The sequence below is a fragment of the Mus caroli genome, chromosome 6 (genome assembly GCF_900094665.2).
Source record: "Mus caroli chromosome 6, CAROLI_EIJ_v1.1, whole genome shotgun sequence".
Lineage (NCBI taxonomy): Eukaryota > Metazoa > Chordata > Mammalia > Rodentia > Muridae > Mus > Mus caroli.
The window spans coordinates 117,821,600-117,836,673 of NC_034575.1; the positions used below are offsets into that span (position 1 = coordinate 117,821,600).

Sequence of the window (15,074 nt, forward strand, 5' to 3'; positions counted from 1 at the left end):
CCCGTATTATGTTTGTTGGTTTTAAAATAATAAACAAACTAAAAATTCTTGGAATAAGCTGCAAGTGGTTATCGTATATCATGCCTTACATGTGGCAAGAAGGAGTGTAAGATTAGGGAGAGCTAACTATGTGAAACCAGAAGTCTCTAGGATGACCGGATTTGGAGAGAAAAAAATACAGAGCACTTGAAAGGTGAACCAGGGGCTGGGGCCTCAGTAAGCGATTGTCAGCACTGCTGATACAGAAAGAGGAAACGAAAGAGTTCAATGTGGTATAGTAACATGACCGAGGCTTCCGCTGAGATCATAGGTTTAGAAAAAGACCATTTTTCTGTCTGTTTTCTCTTTTATGTCTCCATCCACAGTGTATGCATTCTCTTTATAACATGTGTTGGAGAAGTATATGACAGAAAAAAAAGTTTTTGGTTGGGGATGTAGCTAAGTTGATAGAATGCTTGCCTAGTTCTCACGAAACCCTGGATATGATCCAAAACACTGAAAAAAAGAAAAGAAAAAAAAAAAGAAAAAAGAAAAGAGTATGGTGACACATGCCTGTAATTCNAATACTATGGTGGCAGGAGGATTAGAAGTTCAAAGTCATTCTTTAGTACATAATGAGATGAGGGCCAGCCTGGACTACATTGAAACTCTGTCTCCAAATAAACAAACATGAACAAACAAAAAGCTAGTGGAACTGTTAAAGGCTACACTCACTTAATATTTGGAGAGTTCTGCTAAATGTCCCTTCAAAGCAGTGTTGGATCAATTTATAGTCCTGGCAACCGTAGCCAGTCTCTACATCCTTACCAGCCACATCTAATTCTTATTGACTTTAAGAACTGACTTTTCTAGGCAAAGCAGACCAATCAGGAGCATAAGTCAACCAGTCGATAGAATGCAATGAAAGAGGCTGCTACTGGTGTTTTGGGGGGACAAGATAAGATCAGACTTGGTTTTGCCACTTGAAGTCAGTGCCATCTAAAACGTTTCTAAGTTACACTGTTGTNAGCTTACATTTATTTGCGAGTGCACAAAGAACATATTTGTGGATANAGCAGCTGTTTAGTACTCATCGTGATGTGTAGCCAGCNGGGCTACTAATGCTGAGGGATGNTAGATAGCATTTAGCACTGTAATCAGGTCATTTTAATATGGAGAAGTCACCAACAAAACCTCCAAAATTGCAAAAACCAAAACAAAATAAAACAACCCCATGGTAGCACTTAATAGATTATGCATTGGACACTTGCTTTTGAGAACAGAATGAGAAAGCAGAGATTCATTTTGTCCAACCTCTGTTTTATTTTCGTATATTCAGTGACTTTTTTTTTTTCTGGTTACCGTTTGAAGGTAGGTAAAAGAGAACTGAATTTTTATTTTTAATTTTTCGCTGGGGAAAGAGCCCAACCCGAGGCCTTGNTAGGCAAGTGCTCTAAACCACTGAGCCNGTCTTTGCCGTTACTCAAGATGGCGAGCCAGGCGCATCTGCGTTTCCAGATCNTAACAGGTTTTGCGCCACCTAGAGGTTAACCTCGAAGCTGTACCCGAGCGGAAGTGACGCGGAGGAAGCCGTCGGCGTCTCAGCCCGCCCCCACCCGTGCCCCGCCCCCGCGGCGCTAGCGGAGCCAAGATGGCGACCGAGCTGGAATATGAGTCTGTGCTGTGTGTGAAGCCCGACGTCAGCGTCTACCGGATTCCGCCGCGGGCCTCCAACCGCGGTTACAGGTACCCAGGGGGATTTGCAGCCGGCGCCCGCCGGGGTGACGGTTGTGTCCTTGGGCAGCAGCCATCGGCTCGAGCCGCTGCCGCCGTAGAGGTCCCTTAGTTAGCCTGCCACCCCGGCTGCCGGCGGCTCCGTCTACTTTTCTGTTTTGCTGGAACTCTGATTTTGTTTTCTTTTCTTCCTGCCGTCATGCGTCTTTCCACCTCTCCTCCCCATCCCCCCCGAGACATCGTCTGCTCCTCGTCATCCGCAATCCATTCATGCCTGCTCCATCTGTTACTCTTGCTGCGACCTTTGGCTTGTAATCCTCCACGCGCGCGTCCGCACACGCACACGGCACGCTCCTCCTCCCCCGCGCTTCTGATCCCTCCTGACACTTGTCGGGAATGGTAGTTTTGCTGTNCACTGTTTGGATGATTTATTATAATTGATACTGTTGTCATTCTCGCCAAGTGTCATCATCCTTTAGGGTTTTTTTTTTTGGGGGGGGGGGTGTGCAGTAGGCACACGTTAAGATCCCGTATTCCAGTGATGAGCTATTGCGTCTTTTCATTTTGTGTGTGTGTGTGTGTAAACCCCCCTCCCCCATTGATTATGTAGGGATTTCTGCCTTCCTATCAATCCAGTCACCTCTCTTCTAGCTTTTCCAGAGTCAGTGCAGCATTTTTTTTTTTTTTTCCTCTTGTAAGGCCTGACAACCTTGTAATCCAGTGATTGAGGTTTTGGGCTGTTGTAGGATGTTAAGGAGTTCAAAGAGAATTCACTGGGATTTGTGTTGAAAACTCTTTAGGTCTGAGCCCTCGACACTAAATAGCTGTGTAATTTATGAGCCAATCAATCTTTTTCTTCTCCAGGCCTTAAGGGTTCTCATTTGTAAAACAGGAGAAGTACTGTAAGAAGACTGTGCACGCCTTGTGTACCTCACAGGTTTTTATTTGTTTTATAGGTATGTGTATGGGTGTTTTGTCTGTCTGTATGAGTGTGTAGACCTTGTGCTCACAGAGGTCAGAGTGATGTTGTGAGACATCAGATCTCCAGGAACTGGAGTCACTGATGTTGGTGAACCATCATCTGGGTGCTGGCAACAACTTCTGCAGGAGCAACAAGTGTTCTTAACTACTGAGCCATTTCCCCAACCCCTTCACAGGATTTTTTTTTTTTTTTTGAGTTAAATAAAAGAATGTAGGCTAACTAAAGCGTTATAAAAATACAGTACTAGTAGTACCCCTTTTCTGACTGACATACCTTCATGGTTTTTCTCTTGCTGGAAAGTTACCTTCTCCACATCTCCATTTCGCTTCCTAACCAGAGGGTCATTCAGCATTGATGAGTTGTTTTGTACAGACCTGTGCAGTGGGCCCTACGAGTTGTATATCTTTTGGTAAAGGAGCTGCCATTCACATTGACCATGACTGAAACTCAGCATGATGGTAGTCATAGGTACCATGTTATGATTTAGCTTACACATCACTCTACCTGAGTCTTGGGTTCAGGCCAGCTCTCTGTGGACTTCCATAGCACTTTATGTTCATCTCTATCTCTGCTTTAATGTCCAGTCTTCTGATCTCCAGGATAGAATGAACAGCCTGAATGNAGTCTTGTTAAACTGTATCTGTGGGGACTGGAAGGACCAGCATAGTGTCTTGCACATAGTAGGCACTCAGCAAATGCTCACTGGAAAAAGAAATTGGAGCCCATCTCAGGTAAAGTGCTTACTGTGAGGGCTGAAAAACCAGCATATGATCTCCCAAATCCATGGAAAGGGAAGAAAGCAGTGACTTTACATATTGTCTTCTGCCTGCCACATATGTGTTATGGCATGGCTCACATACATACACATACATGGATAATACATTCAACAAGAAGATATTGGATTATCCAGCCAACCCAATCACATAAGCTAGCAGTGGCTGAACTGCTAAGTAAAGGAGTCTCTCTAGGGGTTAAGGTCCATTGAAGTCTTCTATTTTTCTTTTACTTCAAGCCTCCCTGCCTCTGTCTACAGTCTCATTTATTTCATAGTTTTTATCCTCTTATCAGGTCACTACAGCATCCCATTAAAGCAGTTTCTTAATTTTTCTGTTTCCTATGCTTATTTTGATATTTCTTATTATCCAAGGGGCATCCTATCGTTACCCACTCTTACAGTATANTGACTGAAAAGTCAAAAATGAAGTTTGCAGCGGNGAGTGGTGACACGTACCTCTGATCTCAGCACTTGAGAGATGGAGGTATNTGCGGATCAGGATCAGTAAGGCCATCCTTGGCTGCAGGAGGCTCTGTCTGAACCTCTGAAACAAGAACTGGACTGCAGAGATGGCTCAGTGGTTAAGAGCACTGCTGCTCTTTGTAGAGGGCCTAGGTTCCATTTCCAGCACATACAGTGGGAGGTTCAAAACTGCTGTAACTCCAGTTCCAGGGGATCTGATACTGTCTGGCCTTGACAATCACCTGTACACATGCATAAATAAATTAAAAAAAAAAAAAAGAAAACCTTTGCCCCTCCCCCCAATAACATAAAAGCAAATACATTTAACCTTTTATTTTGTAGGAAAGTCACTTACTGAACTTTAATCTTCTCATCTTCGGAAATAAACATATTTATTCTTAGCATGCAAGATACATTCACCTGGTTAGGTAAATGAAAACTTGTGAGGTAGGTTTTATGTATGCTTTACACAGGGTCTCACAGTAGAGTCCTGCGGCTCCAAACTCCTGGAGATGTGCTGCCCAACTGTTGGGACTCAGTGCTTTCACCACCACACCTGGCCAGTGAGGTTAGNTTTTAGTGTTGTTTGGAGACCAGCAAATTCAAGAATTCTTTAGTCTTGGTTTTGGAGAGGGAGAGGGATTAAGAATCAAGGATGAAGGAAACTGCTGCCACGTATCATTTATTGATTGAAAATTTGTTTGCTATTTAAGGACAAGATACAAAAGATAAAAATGATGAGATACCTACCTGCCCATAAGTTGTCATCTGATTTCCACGTGTGTATCATGGCTTACATGTACCCCCAACCCCCCCAAAATAAGCAAGCAAGCACATTTATTTTAAAAGTTAATTCATGAGGACGTGTAAAATGNTCTACTCCGGATTAGATTCAGGTACTTATAGTCTTTGAAGGCAGAACATCAAGAGAGAAGGAGATGAAAGCATTTATCTTACGGTCCTGTTGAGAAGCTCGGCTGGGGCTGTGGGCTAAGTGGTAGGGGCTGAGCTAGCACACTCAAGGACCTGGGTTTGATCCTAAACACTACAGAGACAAAAACCTATGTTTTTGCTTGATTTTCTTTTAACATAGTATCTTGTNAAACTTTCTCTTTTTACTTTTCTTCCCAGCAAGTATTGGTCGTTTTTTTTTATTTGTTTGTTTTTGTATTTTTGTTTTGAGGCAGGGCCTTAATGTTGTAGCTGAGGCAAGCCTCCCTCTCCCTCTGATCTTGCTTTTAACTTCCAAAGGATTTTAGGCATGCGCACCACACTTTGAAGTCTTCAGGTTCATAAGAGATAAATTATTATTGTGACAGTGGTGTTTGCATTTTAGATGTTTTTCCTGAACCCTGTTCTTACTTTCTCAGCTGTCTGCTCCTCATCTTTCCTTGAAAACACCTATTAGACACCTGAAATTCAGCATATTCAGAATTCAACCTCCATCCTCCCAGGTAGTGTCCACAACAAGCTTTCCTTANTTTAGTCGTTGGTACCTTGTTGCTCAGGTCTTAAGAAGCTTGGAGCTCTCCCTGACCTCTCTTGCTCCTGGCCCACACCTCATTAGAAAATCCTGCTGCCTTTACTCTAGAGTCCACAATCTTGTTAGTAGCTTGTGCTCCTGTCTCCACCGAGCCCCTCTCATGACTCACTGAAGTGGTTCTTAACTAAGTGCCCTGCTTCTGCCATCACAGCCCTCCATCTCTTCCTCACAGCAGACAAAGTCATGGCTGTAAAGTACAGGGANGGCTGAGTCGCAGACCTGTCTAAAACCTGGCCTAGCCAGTTTTCACTTAGTTAGGAATGGCCAGGCTTTGGATGGCTTGCAAGGGCCTACGTAGTCTGCCTTTCTTTTGCTTCCCAGCTGGCTTCTTTGTGTGTGTGTGTGTGTGTGTGTGTGTGTGTGTGTGTGTGTAAGATTTATTTATTTATTATGTGAGTACACTGTAGCTGTCTTCAGACACTCCAGCAGAGGGCATCAAATCTCATTACAGATGGTTGTGAGCCACCATGTGGTAGCTGGGATTTGAACTCAGGATCTTGGGAAGAGTAGTCAGTGCTCTTAACCAATGAGCCATTTTGGCTTCTTGCAAGAACAGCAGCTTCNTCGTCCTTAGACCCGGACAGCAAGCATGCTCTCACCTCAGCACCTTTGTTCGCACTGTGCTTAGAGCACGTTCCTCTCAGGCACCCAAAGGAAACTGCCACCACGTTCTTCTCGAGCTGCTGGCCATGTTTCCAGGGCCAGGCCTGGATTCCTTCCTATGGAGCAGTCCTCAGATCCAGTCTAAAAGCTGGTGGTTATCTTTACAACCTTTGTGCTACCGTTTGCTCTACATTTTTGCCTAACATTCACATTCTTGGTGAGGCCGACCTTGACTCCTCCTCCTTGTGTGTGTGTGTGTGTGTGTGTGTGTGTGTGTGTGTGTGTGAACCCTAGGGCGTGGTGCTTGCTAAACAAGCTTTGACCTCTGAGCTTCGCCCTCAGCTTCCTGGTTACCCTTGAACCTGTAACCTGTCCCCCTGTCCTCCTCGACTGCTTACCTGCCTCTGTATTTCCCTCTCACCTTAACCAAATAACCTGAGGTACCGCTGTTGTGTATGTTTCCTTCTGTTGTAAACGTTCAGAGGGGAAGAGCGGTTTGTTCGCTGTTACAGCCCAGCCATCTAGAGTAGTGCCTGCCACTTCATCAGTACCTACAGTGTGGATACTGGCTGGAGTCAGTGAGTGATAAGCCATAGTTAGTGATNGGGAGCCGCAGATGCACTTTGCTGTTNCCTCAGTAATGAAGCATCATTAAGTAACACCCTCTAGGCAGGAGAGTACCACTGTAGGAGAAAGTACAGTTTTAGAATTTTGGTTTTTGAAATGGGCTTACTATGTACAGTAGGGTGACTGAATCAGAGGTGTGCCTGCATCTGCTTCTTCAGTGCTGGTATTAAAGGTGTGCACAGTGGAACTCAGCTTAGTTTTTATTATTTTTTTCTCTGATGTTAGGGATTGTATACTAGGTAAGTCTGTGTCACATCACTACATCACAATTCTCAAGAAATTTAGTTTTGATTCTTCCTGCCTATCCTGAGTCAGAGCTTCTGTGTAACCCTGGCTGCCCTGGAACTCACTCTGTTGACCAGGCTGTCCTCAAACTCAGAGATCCACCTCCTGCGTGCTGGGGTCAAAGGTATGCACCACCACCGCCTGTCTGGCTGGTGGTTTTTATTTGTACCTGCTTTGCATATCTCTATTGGTNCTTATTAAGCTTGAAAGTGGCACAAAGGAAACATTGCTTGTTACCTGTACTAGACAGCATGTAACATGAGAACACGAGGATTCAGTTTAAAGAGCTTGAGTTATTTTTCTTGACTATTTAATAGGCAGAAAGAGTAGGCTTTCTAGCATGGGAAAATATAGCTACTGAAATCCCAGCACCAGGAGGCAGAGGCAGGTGGACCTCTGAGTTCGAGGCCAGCCTTGTTTACGGAGTGCATTCCAGGACAGCCAAGGCTACGTAGAAAAATCCTGTCTCAAAAAAGCAAAACCAAACCAACCCAACCCAAAACAAAGAACTGCTCATGGAGTGTACCTGAGGCCTCAGGCTTGCCGTTTTCCTTTCGTAGGGCATCTGACTGGAAGCTAGACCAACCTGATTGGACTGGTCGCCTGCGAATCACTTCAAAAGGAAAGATTGCCTACATCAAACTGGAAGATAAAGTTTCAGGTCAGTGCAGCGCCTCAGGCGTGGTGGATACTGGGTAGCGTGGTTTTGTAAGTCTCCTCAGTTAAGGACTGGCATGGAGAAATGCTGGCTAGCTGGAGTTAGCTTTTCTGCTGCTGCTCAGAGATGCCTCTTTCTTATTGTTAGGGGAGCTCTTTGCTCAGGCCCCTGTAGAACAGTATCCTGGGATNGCTGTGGAGACTGTGACAGACTCCAGCCGCTACTTTGTGATCAGGATCCAGGATGGTACCGGTAAGAAATCTGGGCTTTTTGGTGGGATGAAGTTAGGGAAATAGGTTGTACCCTAATGAAATTGTGTCCTCATTACGCTTCTCTTCCTTTTATGACTTTTTCTTTCCTCTTTTTCAGTGTTACTATGATGCTATTGAATATTAATATTTTATAGATGTGAGCTTATGCTCATTTTGTTAAGTTAATCAAAATGCTTATTTAACAAAAGAGAGCATGTTATTTTGGATTTTGATGGAATTGTCTTGAATTATAATTTCTAGGGCAGCATTTTTCAGCCATTTCTTCATTTTATTTTTTTAAGATGGAATCTTACTATGTACCTGGCTGATACAATATATGCTAATTAGGCTGGCCTTGAACTCAGAGATGGGCCTGCTTCTGCTGGGCTTACGGTTGTGTACCACCGTTCCCACCTCTTTGTAGTTTTTAATAGGTTGGTAACCAAGAACTATAAGTATTTCAGCATAGGCCAAGTTGTGACTGTACCTCTTAGTTTGCTGGNTGCAGAGTGAAGTAGCCACAGGCACTATATAGTCGGTGTGGCTCTATTTCAGTGGAACTTCATTGTCAGACTTGTGCTGTGGGAAGAGTTGGCCTATCNGTTGCATGTTATCTGCTGACTGCTGGCCCGTGAGTGGATTCTAGGCAGATCTTATGGGTCTCGTATGACACATAGCTCTGATAGGCAGACGTCGTCACAGGGAGCATGCTTTCTGAGATCCCTCCTCCTCACAGGGCGCAGTGCATTTATTGGCATCGGCTTCACGGATCGGGGAGATGCCTTCGACTTTAACGTTTCCCTGCAAGATCACTTCAAGTGAGTGAAGCTTGCTCTTGGTTTTCAGGGTGCATAATTATTGGGTGCTGCCTGAGTGGGTGTTTACATAGTAGTCTGTTCTGTACTTTTTCCTTACCTTTGTACCTGGTCTCATCTTTCCATACAGCCCGTAAGATATTTTAGATCCTTGTGCAGTGGTTTGTGTTGATGCCTGGTTAAACCCATGGGGAATTTGCCTTTGGTTTTAAAAAGATGGGGGAGGGTGGCCCACAGCAGGAGCAACTGTTCACAGGCAGCCCTGCACTATTCCTGTCACGCACCAGCTGATGTGTTCCATGCTTGCATGTGAGTTTGGCACAGCTGCAGTGACCAGCACCCAGTACCACATCACTTCCTGTCTCTAGGACAGTGTGGGTCTTTATCCTTTAGGACTCTGAAGTCCAAAGCCCAGAGATGGCCAGCAAGGACGTAGTAACTAACACAGCTCCTCTGGGGCCGTTCTCAGGCACAGGGCTAAGAACTCTCAAGAGGGTGTGTCTCCCACACACTTTATGGCTTCTCAGTCTGGAACTTTGGATAGTTTTCTCATTTTCTCTCTCATGTTTTATGGGTCCCTCACTCTGCTTTCTGGAATTTCAGTTCATCTGAGTGAGAGATAATCAGATTTGGGTCAGACTCTGTTTCAGGTAATTGCAAGCTGAGATTAAATTCTTATTTCCCCAAAGGTGGGTAAAGCAGGAAACTGAGATTTCCAAAGAATCGCAGGAAATGGATAATCGTCCCAAGTTGGATTTAGGCTTCAAGGAAGGACAGACCATCAAGTTGAGTATTGGGGTAAGTGTGATTTCTTTTCTTTACGTTTTATCATATGTGTATGGATGTTTGGCCTGCATATGTTTGTGCACTACAGGCATTCAGTGTCCGTGGAGGCTAGAAGAGGGTGTTGAATCCTCTGGACTGGAGTTATAGATGGCTGTGAGCTGCTGTGGGGGGTGCTGGGATTCAAACCTGTGTCTTCTGGAAGAGCAGTCAGAGCTCTTATTGCTGTTTTCTGTTTTAAGACAAGGTATTACTGTATAATCTGGTTGGCCTGGAACTTGCTATGTAGATCAGGCTATCCTTGAATTCACATAGCCACTCACTTCTTCCTCTAGGGTCCTGTGGCTAAGGGTGTATGCTGACTGGGTAGGAGGTTTTTTATTATTATTATTTTCCTGCTATTCTCTAGGTCTGTGACATCCTTCTCTCTCTCTCTCTTGTAGAACATTACAGCCAAGAAAGGAGGTGCTTCTAAGCCCCGGGCCTCAGGAACGGGAGGCCTGAGCTTACTCCCACCTCCACCTGGAGGCAAAGTCACTATTCCCCCGCCATCCTCCTCAGTTGCCATCAGCAACCATGTCACCCCACCACCTATTCCAAAATCTAACCATGGAGGTAATGATTCAGGTAAGTGTTGTACTTAACTTGACAATAACCTTAAGTTAGGTTTTAAGTGGATAATCCATTTACAGGGAATTTTTGCTAGGAAGGTGCTTTTGGTACCGACAGGCTGGTGTTGGGGAGGGATCAGAATTTTCCTGCTAAAGTGCTGCTTGGCAGGTGCTCTGACAGAAGCCGTGTGCTTAATGTGCTTATTTAGAGAAGACTGCGTCTGGCTGGGCTAGAGGAATGGCCAAAGGTAAGTGCTGCTCCTACAGAGGATGTGAGTGTGGTTCCTAGCACCTTTGTGGGTCAGGCCTCTGACCTCCNAGGGCACGGGCACTCATGTGCACATACTCATATACAGACACACATACACATAATTAAAATAATAAAATAAGCTGGGTGGTGGTGGCACACTCCTTTAATCCCATTACTGAGGAGGGAAGTCTCTGAGTTCCAGGCTAGCCTGGTCTACAGAGTGTGTTCCAGGATGGTCAGGGCTACATAGAGAAACTATCTCAAAAACAAAAAACAGAACAGAACAAAACAAAAGACACATTAATTAATTAATTAATTAATATACTTGGTAAACATTATTTTTCTCAAAAAAAACTCCAAAACCCTCAACGCCCCCTCCCCCCTCCAAAAAAAACCCAAAATAACCCCCAAAGGATTTACTTCTAGGTAGCCTAGGCCTCGAATGTGCTGTTTAGCTGAAGATGACCTAGAATCCCTGGTCTTCGTTTCCCAAGTGCTGACATTATGAGTTTGTGCCATAGCGCAGCTTCCTTAAGGTCATTAAGTCTTGAGTGTCCTTGCTTGCAAAATGGAGGTGGAAAGTTACCCCAGGTTGGTAAGGTAATGCTGTACAGCGCCACCACAGTTTCTGGAACATAGCCCTTCCCTGAAAAGATGCCATTGGGGCTGCATGTTTATCATCTTCCAGTCTGGTTAGCCCACACAGTCACTGGAGAGGCTGAAGCTACTACATAGTGAGCTGCAGGCCAGCTGGAGCTGTGTAGCGCCACTCAAACAAAACTGACCGGACAACATTTTTGTTTTTCCCTGTTGACTGGAGGAAAACAGCAGGTGTAGTTATATGTTCCCATTTGGAAAAAAAGAGACCACTAAGACTCAAAGGAATTTCTCTTTTTCTTTTCCTTTTTGAGGAGCTATTACTGTATAGCCCAGGCTAGTCTAGAGAACTCAGTAAGAAATGAAACTGTGTGTGTGTATATTCATATATGCATACACATACACATTTAATACCAGCAAACCAGGTGTTAGAATTTGTTAGGTGTTAACTTTTTACTCTTTATTTATTTGAGTATGATGTTCACACATTTGTGCATCATCCTCATGCAGTGGCCGTCCTGATTGTCCCTGTATTGTTGCAGGTTAGTGTATGTGCTGCTGAAATGAACTTTTTGTTGTTTTTTCGAGATAGGTTCTCACTATGGAGCTCTGGCTATCCTGGAATTCACTAGGTAGACCAGGCTGGCCTTGAATTTAGAGCTGGGAATAAAGGTGTGCCAGTACTTATGGCTTAAAGTGAACACTTTATAAAATGGTTCTTAGCAGATTTGGTTTTACGTGCATGCGTTTTGCTTGCACGCTGTATGTGCTGCATGTGTTTGCAGTGCCCTTGGCCAGAAGAGAGCATTAGACTGGAAGGAGGAACTGGACCTGGACCTGGAAGTGTAGATGACTTTGAGCCATCATGTGGGCCCTGGGAACTGACCCTGGACCCTCTGGAAAAGGAGCCATCTCTCTAAGCTCCCTTCCCACTACCTGTGAGACAGTATCTCCTGTAACCTAGGCTGGCCTCAAACTTGTTATGTAGCTGATGATAGCTTTGAACTCTTGATCTTCTTACCTTCCTTGTGCAGAGATATCATGTGTGGGCCACTGTACTTGTATTTCTTATATGATTACTTTTTTAAAATAATTTTTAAAAAATTTATTTATTTATTTAATGTATATGAGTACATTATGAGTACTGATGGTTGTGAGCCATCATGTGGTTGCTGGAAATTTGATTTCAGGACCCCACTTGCTCTGGCCTAAAGATTTACTTATTATATGTACATACACTGTAGCTGTCTTCAGACACACCAGAAGAGGGCGTCAGATCTCATTACGAATGGTTGAGAGCCACTATGTGGGTGCTAGGATTTGAACTTAGGACCTTCGGAAGAGTAGTCTGTGCTCTTAACTGCTGAGCCATCTCTCCAGCCCTTATGATTACTTTTTAAAGTTGCTGTGTGAGTGGATTTCATTATGGCACTTGTCATACATGTCTGTTGTGTTTTGTTCTGGCTCATTCCCTTCTTTCACTACCTCCCTTCCCCCCCTCCNCCCCAATTCCTCTGATCTGATTTTACTGCCTGGCTCCCTTTTTTCTTTTTTCTGTCTCTAGTTTTAGCTGTCCTGGAACCCTGTCTGTAGACAGGCTGGCGTCCCACTCTGAGCTCCGCCTGCCTCTGCCTCTGTCTCCCAAGTGCTGGGATTAGCTTAGTTATAATTCATTAAAAGAGGGAATATAAGTGAAATGACTTGAGAAAACTTGTGGCCACACAGCTGAGGATTAATTTTTGAATTAAACATTTTATTTTGAGAATTAAGAAATTTATACACAGTTATAAGAAATATGAAATGAAGAAAGTATGTTGGTACATCCCTCAAGTCCCAGTACTTTGGAGGGCAGGAGAAGCAGTCCAGTGTCTGTCATCCTAAGTGACTTAACTTCCAGGCCAGCCTGAACTACTGGGGACTTGGTCTCAAATTGAAAAAAAGAAAAAGAAAAAAGATACTGAAAGAAATCTTGTATCCTCTTTGTTTAGTATCTCTGATAACATTTTACAAAACTTTCTTTGACTGTTACATTATCTTCTAATCTTATTCAAGTTTCTCATCTTTCTGTATGTATGCACAGGTAGGTGGCCTCAGTTTTATGCATTTGCCCTGTATAGGTTNACAGATTCACTGTAATAGGCTGCAAAAAGTCTGTATCACTGTCTTTTATTTTAAAAGACTTACTAGTATTATTGTTGTTATTTTTTTAGAGTCAAGGTTTCTCTGTGTAGTCCTGGCTATNCTGAAACTCACTCTGTAGAACAGGTTGGCCTCAAACTCAGAGATCTATCTGCCTGCCTCTGCCTCCTGAGTGCTGGGATTAAAGGAGTGTGCCATGACCATCTGGCTACATTTATTATTTTTAACGTGAGTGCAAGTACCCTTAGAGGCCAAAGGTATCAGAGCCCCTTGAGCTGGAGTTCCAGATGGTTGTGAGCCGCCTACTTGAGGGCTGGGAACAGGATTTGGGTCCTGTGGCAGAGCAGCATGTGCTCTTAACCATGAGCCATTCCTCCAGCCCCACTGTCAGCATCTGCAGTATCGCCCTTTATAACCATACTCCTCTGTCTCCCCCGTCCCATCCCTGGCTTGTGGCAGTCTCTTACCTGCCCTGTGTTTATATAACGTTGCTGCTTTAGGNATGTTATGTAAGTGGAGGTGATACAGTTTGTAACTTCTGGGGACTGGCTCTTTTACTTAGTGTGAGTCTCAAGTCATCCTGTATGTCAAGTTTTCTCCTGTTTATTGCTGATTATTTGTATCTACACCATCACCTACATAGAACATTCAAACTGTTCCAGTTTTAAGTGATTATAAACAAAGCTGCTATGACCTTTGGGTGTAGGTTTCCTTGTGAATGTCTGATTAAACTCTCCCACCTCCCCCACCCCTGTCTTGTTTAGATATCCTGTTAGATTTGGATTCTCCGGCTCCTGTCTCAACTTCAGCACCAGCTCCAGTTTCTACAAGCAATGACTTGTGGGGAGACTTCAGCACTGCATCCAGGTAATAGGCACAGTGCACCCCGCAGCCTCTTGCTTAGTGTGTAGAGCAGTGGATCTCAGTCTTCCTGATGCTGTGACTTTTTAATAGTTCTATTATTTTATTGCTACTTTATAACTGTAATTTTGTTACTGTTATGAATTCTAATGTAAATATCTGATATGGAGGGTATCTGATACATGATCACTGGGAAAGAGTATTCAACCCTCAAAGGGGTTTCTGCCCAGAGGGTGAGAGCCTCTGGTATAGAGGATGTGTATAGTCTGGGAAGCAGCTGNTGTTGGGTGGGTTTCGGTAGAAGGTCTAGGGAGCTGGGAGGAGGGGTGAGGAACACTGCAGGAGAGGCGTATGTGTATGTCAGGCCTCGGGAAGGGGATTTAGAAATTCTGGACAGCAGTTTTGAAGACTCAGAAATGANGACTGGAATCTCCAACGTGCTACTTTGCCTTTCTGTCTCCTTCCTTGTCTTACAGCTCAGTTCCTANCCAGGCACCACAGCCATCTAACTGGGTCCAGTTTTGAGTAGCATTGGAAAGAAGTAAGAACACTTGAAGAATAAAAATGACCTCGAGGGCACCATTTTCTGAGGGAGTTGAGGGACAGCTTCATTTCCCAGAACCCAAATCAGTGGTCAGTCTTTCCCGTAGCTTCTCTGTGCATTCAGGCTGGATTCTTTTTTGTTATCTCTGTGTACTTGCTGTATAGCCAGGGGACAATCTGCTGTTTCCTGCTCATAACCAAGCAGGGGAGTAGTGGGAATTATCACACTGACCAACTTTGCAGAGTTCAGAAGGCCAGCTTTATGAGTGGGAGTGACCTCTAACATACATACGTAAGTTCTTGAACTTATTTCAGAATCATCTCATGATTCCCTAGTTAGCAATTTCAGGAGAGACAAATGCCTTGAAACTGTCTTATCCACCAATCTAAGACTAAAAATGGGCAGGCTGGCCCCAGGACTCACAAAGTTTGGGTTTTCATAGGGTTAGATTTGGAGAAAGCTGTGTCCCAGTTCTTTTCTGTAAGGCCTCCTTCAGGCTTATCCCATTCAGTGAACATCCCGTGCTGGGTGGAGCCCCATCACCTTCTTGTGTGTTTACATATTTTTTCCTTTGA

General features: G+C 44.1%; 1 protein-coding gene across 1 annotated transcript; it reads left to right on the plus strand.

The window, feature by feature from the left end:
* Window positions 1–1,535: 1,535 nt before the first annotated feature.
* Window positions 1,536–15,067, plus strand: Necap1 (NECAP endocytosis associated 1). Its single transcript, XM_021164978.2, has 8 exons — window positions 1,536–1,725; window positions 7,551–7,651; window positions 7,796–7,900; window positions 8,636–8,717; window positions 9,404–9,512; window positions 9,941–10,124; window positions 13,859–13,961; window positions 14,432–15,067. Exons 1-8 carry the CDS (start codon window positions 1,631–1,633, stop codon window positions 14,478–14,480), a joined length of 828 nt encoding a protein of 275 aa, XP_021020637.1. The 5' UTR covers window positions 1,536–1,630; the 3' UTR covers window positions 14,481–15,067.
* The last annotated feature ends 7 nt before the right edge of the window (window positions 15,068–15,074 follow it).